Here is a 14,865-nt window from a genome sequence, read left to right as displayed (position 1 = left end):
GTTTTTTGAATAATTTTATCCTTTGTTACCATGGAAACCTAGAAATAGGATTAATATTTTTATTGATACCATAGTTATAGTTGAAATTATTGGTTCAGTCGAGATATTGACTAAGGATGTATATTTCTTACTAGGGTTTTTCTTTTTTCCAGTCCTATTCTGAAGGGGATGGGGAGTTGGTCTTTGGAGAAAGGCCTGTTTTCTAGGGAACTAGGTAAAACATAAAACATTAAGCAACTAGGGTATTACTGCTTTGAGGGTAGCACCTACCCTTGATTATTTTTCCTACCAGTTTTACCTGTACTTTGGATATTTTGGGGTCATTTTCATTACCACCTGAATGTTGACAATGACAAAGGATACAAAACTCAAACTGATTTGTAGTAACAATTTGCAGAGAAGAGTTAATCCTATTGTCAAAAATAATGTTAGAGATTACCTTGAAATTTAGTTTGTTCATGAGCTGGCTTATTTGAGAATTATGCAGGAATAATTTTGAGCACCCCTGTCAATGTGCTAAATATTAAGCAAAAATGCACTATAATGCTCCTATTAGTATCTTCAGGTAGATGGCATTGTTAAAAAATGTATTTAAAAATGACTAAGAAATTTGTGAAGTATGATTAACATGGGCATTATATTTTTAGATATTAGAGTATATTACAACAGAATAGTTTCAAATCTGTGTAAGGACTTGGGTTTAAACGTGGTAGACTGACTACATGTGTTTATCTCTTTCTCCTAAGCCCCTCAAAACATTAAGTAAACAGCTTTTAAAGATCTGAAACACAAATGCTACTTTATGATAGAGGCTTTCCTTGAACACTCTGTATTTTAAAAGCAACCTCTCTTTTCTTTTTTTACATTTGTCCAACTTACAACCTTCTTTTATATTTGCCCATTTCTGATGCTCTTCCTTCATTGATTCCAGAGGATCTGAGTTTCCATTGGGTATCATTTTCCATCAGCCTAAAGAACTTCCTGTAGTATTTAAAAAAATTTTATTGGTTGATTGATTGATTGATTGAGACAGGGTCTCTCTCTCTTGTCCAGGCTGACATGCAGTGGCTCAAACATAGTTCACTGTAACCTCAAATTCCTGGACTCAAGTGATCCTCCTGCCTTAGCCTCCCTAGTAGCTAGGCCCACAGGCATGTACCACCACACTTGGCTAATTTTTAATCTTTTTTGTGGAGATGGGGTCTCACTATGTTGCCAAGACTGGTTTTGAACTCCTGGCCTCAAGCAGTCCTTCCACCTCAGCCTCCCAAAGTTCTGGGATTATAGGCATGAGACGGGGTCTTACTTTGTTGTCCAGGCTAGAGTGCAGTAGCATCATCATAGCTCATTGCGACTTCAAACTCCTGGACTCAAGTGATTCTCTTGCCCCAACTTTCTGATAAGCTGGGACCACAGGCACGTGCCACCATGCCCAGCTAATTTTTCTGTTTTTTTATAGAGATGGGGTCTTGCTGTGTGCTCAGGCTGGTGTCAAACTCCTGGACTCATGCAGTCCTCTAACCTTAACCTCCCAAAAGTGCTAGGATTACAGGCAGGAGCCACCATGCCCAGCCCCCTTTAGCATTCGTTTTTGGTTTTTTTTTTAAATTTTTAAATTATAGGTTCATAATAGTTGCATGTATATATAGGGTACATGTGATATTTTGTTACAGGCATACAATGTGTATTAATCAAATCAAGGTAATTGGAGTGAGTGTCCATCATCTCAGGCATTTATCATTTCTTTGTGTTAGGAACACCCCAATTCTACTCTTTTTAGTTATTTAAAAGTATACCCTAACTTATTGTTGATTATAGTGACTTTGTTGTGCTATCGAATATTGTTCATTCTGTCTATCTAACTATATTTATCTTTTGTTCTCCCTCCCTACCTGGCCTCTAGTAGCCATCATTCTACTCTTTCTCTCTCTCCATGAGATCAATTATTTTTAATATTTAGCTCCCACATAAGAGTGAGAACATGTGAGATTTGTCTTTCTGTGCTTGGCTTATTTCACTTAACGTAATGTTCTCCATTTCCATCCATGTTGTTGCAAATAGCAGGGTTTCATTCTTTTTTATGACTATATAATATTCCATTGTGCATATTTACCACAATTTCTTTATTCATTCATTCATTGATGGACACTTAGGTTGATTCCCAGTCTTGGCTATTCTATTGTAAATAGTGCTGCAATAAACATGGGAGTGCAGATATCTTTTTGATATGCTGATTTTCCCTTTTTTGGATACATACCCAGCAGTGGGATTCCTTGATCATATGGTAGTTCTATTTTTAGTGTTTTCAGGAACTTCCACACTGTTCTCCATAGTGATTGAACTAATTTACATTCCCACCAATAATGTATGCGGGTTTCCATTTCTCCTCATCTTTGCTAGCATTCATTATTGCCTGTCTTTTTGATAAAAGCCATTTTAACTAGTCTCATGTAGTTTTGATTTGCATTTCTCTGATAACTAATGATGTTGAACATTTTTCATATACCTGTTATCCATTTCTTCTTTTGAGAAATGTCTATTCAGATCCTTTGCCTATTTTTAAATCTGATTATTTGATTTTTTTCCCATTGAGTAGTTGGAGCTCCTTATATGTTCTAGTTGTTAATTCCTTATCAGATAGGTAGTTTGCAAATATTTTTTCCCATTCTGTGGGTTGTCTCTTCACTTTGTTAATTGTTTCCTTTGCTTTGCAGAAACTTTTTAGATTGATGTGACCTCATTTGTTCAATTTTATTTTGGGTGCCTATACTTGCCCAGACCAATGTCCTGAAGTATTTGCCCAATATTTTCTTTCAGTAGTTTCGTAGTTTCAGGTCTTAAATTTAAGTCATTAGATTTTATTTTTGTATATGAGAAGATATAAGGGTCTAGTTTCATTCTTCTGGATATGGATATCCAGTTTTCCCATCACTATTTATTGAAGAGACTGTCCTTTCCCCACTTTGTTGAATATAATAAGTTCACTATAGATGTGTGGATTTATTTCTGGGTTCTCTATTCTGTTCCACTAGTCTTTGTGTCTGTTTTTATGCCAGGACCATGCTGTTTTGGTTTCTACAACTCTGTAGTATAATTTGAAGTCAGATAATGTGATTCTTCCAGTTTTATTGTTTTTGCTCAGAATGGCTTTAGCTATTCTGGGCCTTTTGTGGTTCCAAATAAATTTTAGGATTATTTTTTCTATTTCTGTGGAGAATGTCATTGGTATTTTGATGGAGATTGTATTGAATCAGTACATTGCTTTGGGTAGTATGGACATTTCTACAATATTGATTCTTCCAATCCATGAGCGTGGAATATCTTTCCATTTTTTTGTGTCCTCTTCAATTTCTTTCATCAGTGTTTTATAGTTTTCATTGTAGAGATCTTTCACTTGGTTAAGTTTATTTCTAGATATTTTATTTGTAGCTATTGTAAATGTAATTACTTTCTGATTTTCTTTTTCAGATTGTTTACTGTTGGCATATAGAAATGCTACTGATTTTTGTATATTGGTTTTGTATCCTGCAACTTTACTGAATTTTTTTTATTAGTTCCTATAGTTTTTTGGTGGAGTCTTTAGGTTTCTTTAGATATAAGATCATATCATCTGCAAATGAGGATAATTTGACTTCTAACTTTGCAATTTGGGTGCCCTTTATTTCTTTCTGTTGTCTGATTTCTCTAGCTAGAACTTCTAGTAGCATGTTGAATAACAGTGGTAAAAGTAGGCATTGTTGTCTTGTTCCAGATCTTAGAAGAAAGCTTTTCAGTTTTTCCCCATTCACTATGATTCTAGCTATAGTCTCTCATATATGGCTTTTATAGTGTTGAGGTAAATTCCTTCTATACCCAGTTTTTTGAGAGTTTTTTCATGAAGGGATATTGAATTTTATCCTATGTTTTTTCAGTTTCAATTGAAATGATCATATGGCTTTTGTCCTTTGCTCTGTTGATACGATGTATCACATTGATTGATTTGTGTATGTTGAAGTACCCTTGCATCCCTGGGATGAATTGCACTTGATCAAGCTGAACAATCTGTTAATGTAGTGTTGAATTCGGTTTGCTAGTCTTTTGTTGAGGATTTTTGCGTCTATATTCATCAGAGATATTGACTGATGGGTTTCTTTTTTTGTTGTGTCTTTGTCTGGTTTTGGTATTAGGGTGATACAAACCTCATAGAATGAGTTTGGGAGTATTCCCTCCTCCTTGATTTTTTGGAATCATTTAAGTAGGGTTGGTATTAGTTCCTTGAGTGCTTGGTAGAATTTAGCAGTGAAGCCATCAGATCTTAGAGTTTTCTTTGATAGGAGACTTTTTATTACTGCTCTCTTATTACTCATTATTGGTTTATTCAGGTTTTAGATTTTTTCCAGGTTGTGTGTATCCAGGATTTTATCCGTTTCTTCTAGGTTTTCCAATTTATTGGCATATAGTTGCATATAGCAGATGCTAATGTTTCTTGGGATTACTGCAGTATCAGTTATAATGTCTCCTTTTTCATCTCTGATTTTATTTGTTAATATTTGTGTCTTCTCTCTCTTTTTCTTATCTGGCTAAAGGTGTGTCAATTTCATTTATATTTTCGATAGCATTTCTTACAGTATGGGTTTGCTGGTCTTAAATCCCTATCAATTTAAAGAACTTCCTTTAGCGCTTTTTTTAGTATAGGTTTGCTCGTTTTAAATTTCCTTAGTTTTCCTTCATCTGAAAATGTTTTTAGTTTACCTTTATTCCTGTATTAGTTTTAAGCTTAGGGCTGCTGTAACAAAGTACCACAAACTGGGTGGCTTGAAACAATAGAAATTTCTTGTCTCATTGGTCTGGAGGCTAGAAGTCCAAAATCAAGGCATCATCAGGGCTGTATTCTCTCTGAAACCTGTAGGGGGTGAATCCTTCCTTGTCCATTCCTAGCTTCTGTTGGTTTGCCACCGTACTTTAGTATGACTTTGTCTTAACTTTAGTACATCTGCATTGATCCTGTTTCCAAATAAGTTCACATTCTGAGGTGTTAGTATTCTGGACTTCAACTTGTCTTTTTAATCCATAACACTTGGAAAGATATTTGCTGGGTATAGAATTCTGTGTGGATAAGCTTTTTGTTTCTAATCAATTTAAAGATGTTCTGCTGCTTTCTGGCCTCTGTAGTTTCTGATGAGAATTCAGCATTCACTTGTATTGTTTTTTCATTGAATACAATATGTTATTTTTCTCTGTGACTTTCAAAATTTTCTCTTTATCTTTACTTTTGAACAGTTTGACTATCACGTGCCTAGCTGTAGTTTTCTTCCTGGTTTGGAGTTTACTGAGCTTCTTGAATCTGTAACTTTATGTCTTTTATCAGACTTGGTAAATTTTCATCTATTATTTCTTCAGAATTTTTTTGCCTTATTTTATTTCTCTTCTTTTTCTGTGACTCCAGTTCAACTTCTGTTTGACCTTTTGACATTGTCTTACATGTTTCTCAGGCTCTGTTCATAGCTTTTATTGTTTTTTCTTTAAGTCTTTTGTTTGTCTCTTTTTTTTCAGATTGTATAATTTTCATTGACCTGTCTTCCTATCTTCAAGATCACTAAGTCTTATCCTTTGTTATTTCTATTTGGCCATTAAGTTTATCAAATTATCAAATGATGAATTCCTTATTTCAAATATTGTATTTTTTAGTTCTAGAACTGAAAAATATAATCAAATATATGTATTTGATGCCTATATACTTGGCACTGTACTGAGATAGTATGCCTACATGGATATAACAATGTAATATTGATTATTGTTTTAATTTAACATACTGTGTTGGGAAGATAATTGAAAAAGCAGTAGTGTAAGGGACCCAGACTCTTAAGTGAGATGTTTTTATCACAAAGGAATGGTATTATTTAGAAATGTAGATGTAAAATAGTAACTCTGAAGAGATGGATTGGGGGTAGGAAAAAGCAAGGAAGAGTATAATGGTTTTCATTAAAATAATTTTAATATTATTATATATTTTAAAATTAATAAAGTTTATTATTTAGAGCAATTTTACATTCATAACAAAATTAAGCATAAAGTAACAGAGAGTACCCACATACCCACTTGTCCCCATTATTGATATTCTGTACCACTGGGGTACATTTGTTAAAGTCAGTGGACATTGACTTATCATTATGACCTAAAGTTCACCATTTACATAAGGATTCACTCTTGGTGTTGTACATTCTATAGATTTTGTCAAATGTATAATTATGTGTATCTACCATTGTATTATAGTACTATTTAAAATAATTTCAGTGCCCTGAAACTCCTCTGTATTCTGTCTGTTCATCCCTCCCTCACTCCTAACCCCTGGCAACAACTTCCTTTTTTCTTAAATGTCAATCCAAGTTTCTGATCTATATAGTTTTCCTTCTCTCTGAAGAACTTTTTAATATTTCTTGCATGGCAGGTCTACTGGCAACAGATTCTCTCAACTTTTGTTTGCCAGATAGTCTTTATTTCTCCCTTACTTTTGAATGATAATTTCTCAGGGTACAGAATTCTAGGTTGGTTGTTTAAGGTGGCTGTTTTGTCCTTTCAATACTTTCAATATTTCACTCTAGTATCTTCTTGATTGCACAGTTTCTGAGGAGAAATCAGATATAATTTGTATGATTGCTTCTGTATAGGTGTCCACCCCCCGCCCCCCAAGGAACCTGGGGGATTGATATGTGAGTGGTTTGTTCAATCATATGATCTTGGGAATAAGGGTTAGTAGGAGAGAAAAGAGAAGGTGGGTGAGTCAGTATATTGGTACAGTGCTAGGGCAGTCTGGTTTCTCAATCCATGGGACTTTCTGAGAAGACTTGTGGACCTTAACCATGGGAGGAACAAAGAGGAGAAGCATTTATCGGTTAGCTCCTTTTCAAGGGTTGCTTCACTTCTGGATTGTGCTTCATGAGTGCTGAGTGTTTTTTGTGGGATTCCACACTGTGGTATTGGAAAAGCCCCAGGGCAGGAAGCCAGAGGTATACTGTGAGTGCCTGAGCTGTTGTCAGGTTAAATTTTTTTTTTTTTTTTTGTTTTTTTTTTTTTTTTTTTTTTTTTGGAGACAGTGTCTCACTTTTTTGCCTGGGCTAGAGTGAGTGCCGTGGCATCAGCCTAGCTCACAGCAACCTCAAACTCCTGGGCTTAAGCGATCCTACTGCCTCAGCCTCCCGAGTAGCTGGGACTACAGGCATGCACCACCATGCCCGGCTAATTTTTGCTATATATATTTTAGTTGGCCAGATAATTTCTTTCTATTTTTTTAGTAGAGACGGGGTCTCACTCTTGCTCAGGCTGGTCTTGAACTCCTGACCTTGAGCGATCCACCCGCCTCGGCCTCCCAGAGTGCTAGGATTACAGGCGTGAGCCACCGCGCCCGGCCTGTCAGGTTAAATTTTATCTTGCTTTCAAGCTGGTTTAGAACTGTTTGCTGGTGGTAGCTGGAATAAAAGGTGAAGCTGAGAGGATTTGAATGGAATTCTAGTGTTATACAGTACAGATACATAATACTTGAGATGTATACAACTGCCAAATTGAATGATAATGTATAGCAATATTAGATGCCATTAATGATTATGTACTGAAATGTTGCTATAGGTCTTAGATGTTTCTATAGTAGACAGTGAAACAAGATTCCTGTCTCATTTTCAGAGGGAAGACAGGTAGAATATATGGTTTTTAGTGTTTTTTTTTTAAATTCAAGATACTTCATATGTATCATACTCATTTAATCCTTGGGGGCAGCTCTGAAGTAGATTTGATTGTGTTTTTTTAACAGATGGGGATATAATGTAAGAGAGAGAAGTAACCTGCCCAAGGTTATAGAATTATTAAATTGCAGGGCTTAGACTTAAAGACTTATATTACTCCAGAAAGCTCATCCCTCTCCCTACTCCCTCGTTATAGCACCTTATTATTGAAGTCTTTTAGTTATATTAGGCTTTCAACCTATAAATCTAAACTCAACTAGTTTCTGATTGTAAAGGTTATTTGTATGTACTCCTCTAGTCCACTAGAGGTCAGTATTGGGTTGAGAAAGACTAGAGACTTTGGCTTTTGATTCTCATTATTTTAACTCTCTAAGTCTTATTTCTAGGTACTCCTCAAATTTGTATTTCACAGTAAACCTCTATTTAATGACATATATAGGGTGTCTAATAGAACTACTTTGACAGTTGTAAAAGTGTTAATAGTGACTTTTAAAGGTTAATAGTCCTGATTAGGTAATGCTTATGGGTTCTCCCCTCCCTGATAACAGGTAGGAGAGCACCCATGTCATACCTTTTGCAGGTGTCTCTTTATTTTATTGAGCCACATCTTATTCTCATATGGATCCTTTTGTTATCTATTGCCCTTATACAGTAAGCATATATCCAAATTTACTATGTGTACCTCACTATGTCTGGACTTGGAGCATTCTAAGAATTGTAAAGTGTTTCTTCTCTTCAGAGAGAGAAGAGGTGCATACTGAAGGGCTTTACTGTCATTTTCACCTGGATATATTAATACAACCAGTTTACTGAACTCATCTTGATCATCCGGTACTTAGCTTACTATTTTTATGGTTCCTATTGCTTGGAATGGCCCTACCATCTAGTCATCAAGGCCAGAATACTTGGAATTATTCTTATTTCCTTCCTCTCTTCCCATGTACTACATTTAAATCAGTAAATTGTGCTACTTCTGCTTCTTATATATCTGCTGCTACCTTTATTCAAGTTCTTATTTGGACTGATTATTGATATATATTGATTTTCCTGTTTCTAGTCTTTACCCTTTCCCAGTTGACTACTCCTCTGTTCTTAGAGGACTTGTCCGAATTCTAAAGCTAATCCTGGTACCCTGCTTATGTTCTTTCATTGTTTCTCCCATTTCTTACTAGCTAACATTGCAACTACTTTATGTGATATCTTTATCTCTTATTAATCCTATGCTCTAATTATATAAAATTACATATTATTCCTTGGGTGGATAATGTTTTTTCACCCATGGTCCTGTCTCATGCTATTTGCTTACTGTGGAATGGTTATCCTTTTCCATCTATCTCTGTTTGGAAAAATCATATTTGTCTTTCAAAAGCACCTTTAGTGCCTGTTTCTCTGTGAAGCCTTCCTTGAAACTTTTCCAAGCAGATCTGATTACTTTCTCCTTTGTACAATTATTGCCCTCTGTATTTGTTTCTATCATTATATTTGTTGCACTGAATTCCAGCTATTTATTTGCCTATGTGCTTCCCATAATGGTAGGATGTGAGATTCGTGAGTTAGGGACTCCATCTTATTTCTTTGTATAACCAGTGTGCAGCACAATGCCTGGTACCAAGTAGACATTCAACATGTGTTTGAAAGTAGGAATACAGAGAGAAAGCTCCATAAGTTAGGGCAGTGAGAGGAGGCTTTCTAAAGGAAGAAGAATTTTAATTGGGTTTCATAGGAAAGATTGGATTCAGGCAGGAAGAGGTTAAAGGGTAGAGAAATGGCATAAGTGAGGATACAGAAGTGGAAATTGACTTAGTGTATTATGAAGTCGAGTCTCATCCAAGTGGAAGAGTCATGTTGGAGAGTACTGGATAAGTACATTGGAAAATTAGGTTCAGCTTCCATTATGGTGGAATCTATGTGATGGATTATAAAGTTTGGGCTTGCACTTGTTTAATTTTTTCCCCCAATTTCCCTCATGTCTAATTGGCATGATAAACAATGTGGCTTAAGAAGAGCCTGGCTGCAGTAGGTACAGGGATTGTAATGGGAAGGCGATGAGTTCCATTTTAGGTATGTTGGAAATGAGGTGATGGTAGATCACACAGTAGCAATAGGAAACTAGAGATGTGCTGTGCATTTCAGGAGGGTGGTAAGAGTGGTAAGAGAGAAAAGGGGTTGAGGGCTAAACTTTGCTCAATTTCTATATAATAGGAAATTGGAGGAGAATATATTATATGTAAGGGAATCTTGCGGAAGAGGTGGTTAAGAGTGTAAAAATCATTCATAAAGAGAATGAAGAACTAAGAAAATGAGAACACCTAAATGCTTTCTAAGGTCTAGCTACTACGTGTGTGCTTTGTGCCCCTCTCCCCCTGCTCCAGCCCAGTCAGCAGAGATCAGTCAGCTGCTTCTTTATAAGGATTGTCTTTGGAGGGATAGGATAAATGATCCTGATTTTTAAAAAAAGCTTAGCATGTTAGAAAAGAACACTGAAGAGCTTTTTATTAGATTTTTTTTGTGGACTTCAATGTCATATTTTCATTTTAATATATATGTATTTATATATTTATATCTATATTTAGTCTTTACCACTTCCTGCCAATCTCGTAACATACATTGTGAATAGATGGTAATTTTCATTTGCATCCATAATGGTAATATCTGAATATTTATTTCATTACTCTATTTGAAATTTGGTGTTTCCAACTTGGCCAGTTCCTGCTTGGCAGGTCTGCCCTGATTGCTCCTTTTTACAGTCTGCAGAAGCTTTAATAATTCTGACAGAGAACGCAGGTTCTGACAGAGCTTTAGAATACAACTTGAAGCATTTTGATTTCCAGCATAGATTGATGGTCATGGAATCCTGTTAATTAGTTCAAATTGCTTTCTAAAGATAATTCATTCTCCTGATTACATTTTATTGGTCTCTTATAGCCACGTAATTGTTTTTAATAGTTCCCTGAGTTTAAATGTATTAAAATTAATCCCAGGCTCCCACCTGTACTCCCTCAACCATTATGATTTCAGTATGGCATTTTCTTGTAAGAGATAAATATTAGGCATTTGCACTAATCTCTTGGCTACTTAAGCAAAAATTGGTAGATTTCATTTTGTGATGATTTATTGGATATATTTGAAACGTCTTATGATAATATTGACTGATTAACTTTATTCTGTGTTAACTTGGAAACAGTTAAGATAGGGTAACTTCAGGATTAAAAATGTACACATTAATATGTTTGGTTTTATTTCTGAGACTAAAACTTTATGTACTAAGGCCTTTTGTTTTGATATTTTTTTAAGATACCAATTTGTTCAAAATTAGAAATTCATTAAAAGCTTAATTTTGTTTTTTTTTCTTTCTTTTCTTTTTTTTTTTTTTTGCTGTGTTTGTGTGTGTTTTTCTCTATCTAGGCCCAACAGCAAAGAAACCTGGATAACATCGTCTTGCAACAGCCCAGAATAGGTAGCAAGAGAAAATCTAAGAAAGATGCATATATAATCTTTGATACAGAGATAGAAAGCACTAGCCCCAAGTCTGAACAGGATTCAGGAATTCTGGATGTTGAAGATGAGGAAGATGATGAAGAGGTAACTAACATTTGAATTGGGGAAGTGAGACTATTTTTAAGCTTAAATGTAGTATATGGTTGAGATGTGATGAAAAGTTTTTACATATAATACAGTTTATGTGATCTGGATATTAAATGCCATTTTGAATAGAAATAGGCCCCAATTTAAGGAAACTGAAGATACATTAAGATAATTTAGGTTGTGATTCTTTTTAAAGAATTTAAATTTTAAATGCATTCTTCCAATTTTGAAAAGATTCAGAGTTTCTTGATTCTGTACTGACTGAGAGCTACATTAAGGGAAGAGTAGAGGTAACCTGACCTAGAGACAAGAGGTCTAGGTGACCTCTACTGAAACTAGAACAGAGTTACCTGAGATAACTATAAGATGTTACTTCAAAAGGTTAGGAGTGAACAAATATATTTACCTTGAGAAATGATTCAAGTTGAAAATATTGAAAGGTTCCAGAAAGTTGAGAATCATTTCTGGAGGAAATACATGTATGAGTGATTATGGGATATCTAGGAATTTTATGAGATATCCATAACCTCTTAGATGAATTATGTGTCACTGTCAGGCAAGAATAAGATTAAGTGGCTTAACTAGTACATATTTTTATATTTTTCTTTGTTGTTGGAAGTATATTTAATGTGGTTTTTAAAACTGTTGTGGCATTTGAGAGTTCCTGTTCAAATGTTTTTTTGTACATACTTACCATTTGCATTAACTGGATAAGTGTCTTTGTGAGTGTAGTGTTTAGGAGCATGAGCTTTACAATCAGACTATATTCCAGTCCTAGCTTTGCCATTTTATTTTTTTAAATTATTAATAATCATATCATTTACTTTTAAAATGGCTACTGATATATGTGAGAAATCACTTACTCCTATATTCAGCAAACTTTTTTGCCTTTAAGCACTTGTCTCCTTTTAATTGTTTCATTTCTTCAGATAAAACTGAGTTCACCGTTTCTTCCTCATCCTTGTCTCCTGTTATACCCTTACTACCCTTCTTACTCTTCTCTATCTTCAAAAACTATGCTCAAAAACTTGTCACTGTCTAACTTTGAATGTTAAGTAACGTGCTTAATCACTTGGAACCTTAGTCTTCATCTGTCAAGTAAAGTCTCCCCCATATAGCAGCAATCCCCCAACCTTTTTGGCACCAGGGACTGGTTTCACAGAAGACGATTTTTCCAAGGACCTGGGTAGGGGATGGTTTTGTGATGTTTCAAGCACATTTCATTTATTGTGCAGTCAAATCTCTCCGCTAATGATAATCTGTATTTTCAGCCACTCACCAGTGCTAGCATCACCACCTCAACTCCACCTCAGATCATCAGGCATTAGTTCTCATAAGGAGCGTGCAAACTAGATCCCTGGTGTGTGCAGTTTACAATAGGGTTCATGCTCCTGTGAGACTCTAATGCTGTTTCTGATCTGACAGGAAGTGGAGCATATGCTGTGATGCAAGCAATGGGGGTGGCTGTAAATACAGATGAAGCTTTGCTCTCTCAGCCACCGCTCACCTCCTATTGCGCAGCCTGGTTCCTAAAAGGCCGTAGACCAGTACCGGTCTGCGGCCCAGGGGTTGGGGACTGCAGCCATATAGGATTGCACAAGTGTCTGCTCCATAAAAGGTGGTCAACAAACATAAGTTTCATTATTCTTCCTTACTGACTTCTATTATGTGTCACCACTGTCAGTATGCCTGTACCTATTATTATTCCTTTTTGACTTCAAAAATGGAATTGGTACTGTTTAAACTGTTTGGGCTGAAAAGCAAGTAAATAATCAAATAGTTATGTGTCTAAAACATTAGCATTTAAGTTTGATTGAATGTCTGAGGGACTATCATATGTGTAAAGTACTACCTTCTTTTATATAGTTTTCATTATTGAGGGAACACATTTCTGCCATTTAAGTGAATAATTATATTTATCATTTTTAGTTAAAATTTATACTTGATTAGGATATGTAAATGAGGTACATTAATAGTTATCAGTGCTTGAAAGTTTCATCCTAATTTCTATTGTACTTAGATTGCAAAAACTCCTAATAGCTCTTAATAGAGCTAAAAAAAATCTTTTGAGTGTTACCTAATGGGCCACTTCAGACAAAAGAACCAACTATTTGCATGATAACCTATGGAGACAGAAAGAAGAGAGGACTGTTTCCTCTTGAATATTTTCTAACATTCTCTCTTCTAGCCTGGAATGACGGGTGTGTTAGGGTATGGATCCATCATGGAGATCAGACTGTCAGGGATTAGGCTCATCACAGATGACTAGTCGCAGCAGTAGTGTAATAAAGTCTTTCTCAAGAAAGACTAGCTAATTCCTTTAATGTACATTTTGGGTACTCATCAAGAAAATGCAATTCTATGAGGCACTATGGCTTATGGAAACAGAAGTTACACATAGTCTCTGCCCTTGGATAACCTGAAGAGATGATAAGATAAAAAATAAAATATAGGCCGGGTGCGGTGGCTCACGCCTGTAATCCTAGCACTCTGGGAGGCCGAGGCGGGCGGATTGTTTGAGCTCAGGAGTTCGAGACCAGCCTGAGAAAGAGCGAGACCCCGTCTCTATTAAAAATAGAAAAGAAGTTATACAGACAGCTAAAAACATATATATATATGTATATATATATATGTATAGAAAAAATTAGCCGGGCATGGTGGTACATGCCTGTAGTCCCAGCTACTCGGGAGGCTGAGGCAGGAGGATTGCTCGAGCTCAGGAGTTTGAGGTTGCTGTGAGCTAGGCTGATGCCACGGCACTCTAGCCCGGGCAACAGAGTGAGACTCTGTCTCAAAAAATAAATAAATAAATAAATAAATAAATAAAATAAATAATAAAATGTATACTTAGTTCTTATATATCATTGAGAACCTACTGGATAGAAATCATTCTTTATCGTTAGCTCACTGAAGATCCTGGATAAGTTCCTTTTAATTTTTATGTCATGTTTCTTCTTGCTTTGTTCTATGAGGTCCATAGAAGATGGAGAAAGTGAGACTAGTAAAATATGCTGGGGGAGTGGTTCCTCATAAAGATAGTACAATAAGAATTTACTTGAAAGTTAATATTTTAAAATGGTTTCATATCCTAACTCAAACAGAATTCATATTAAATATTTGCTGATTGAGCTCTTACAACAAGAATTCAGCACTTCACTGTCATCTAATGGCATCCTATCTTAAAAAAAATCCTACCTTATATTTATTTACTTCTCAGTTTGAATCTTCTTCAAGTGCACATTCTTAATCTCAAACCTCATGTAGAGAATTATTTATTTAGATGTTTCCAAACGGGTTTCTTGGCATAGTTCTTGCATGGTGTGAATAAATTCTTCAGATAAGGTCTTTCATGACCCACTGTGACGTTCTGACCTTCATTCTTGTCATTCTTCAATAGACCTCATTGAGAACAGCATAGTTTTTGGAATATTGTGACTTTTCATCTGTGAGCATGGTAATTGTGGCATAGAATCCTATAGGGCAGTGGTTCTTAATCTATTTGGGGTGATATATTACTTTGAGAGTTTGGTAAAAATATATGGAGTGATTTCCCAGTAAAATGTAC

At 35.5% G+C, this 14,865-nt stretch overlaps 1 protein-coding gene across 1 annotated transcript in view; it reads left to right on the top strand.

Moving 5' to 3' along the window:
- EXOC6B (exocyst complex component 6B) overlaps positions 1-14,865 on the top strand; it is a 544,417-nt gene that overhangs the window by 226,053 nt on the left and 303,499 nt on the right. Inside the window, exon 7 of the mRNA XM_045549850.1 lies at positions 11,121-11,297. Coding sequence (XP_045405806.1) covers positions 11,121-11,297 — 177 coding nt within the window. The remainder of the gene's footprint in view (positions 1-11,120; positions 11,298-14,865) is intronic.

Source organism: Lemur catta, chromosome 4, assembly GCF_020740605.2.
Source record: "Lemur catta isolate mLemCat1 chromosome 4, mLemCat1.pri, whole genome shotgun sequence".
In the NCBI taxonomy this organism is placed as follows: domain Eukaryota; kingdom Metazoa; phylum Chordata; class Mammalia; order Primates; family Lemuridae; genus Lemur; species Lemur catta.
This window is presented reverse-complemented; position numbering and strand designations above follow the sequence as displayed.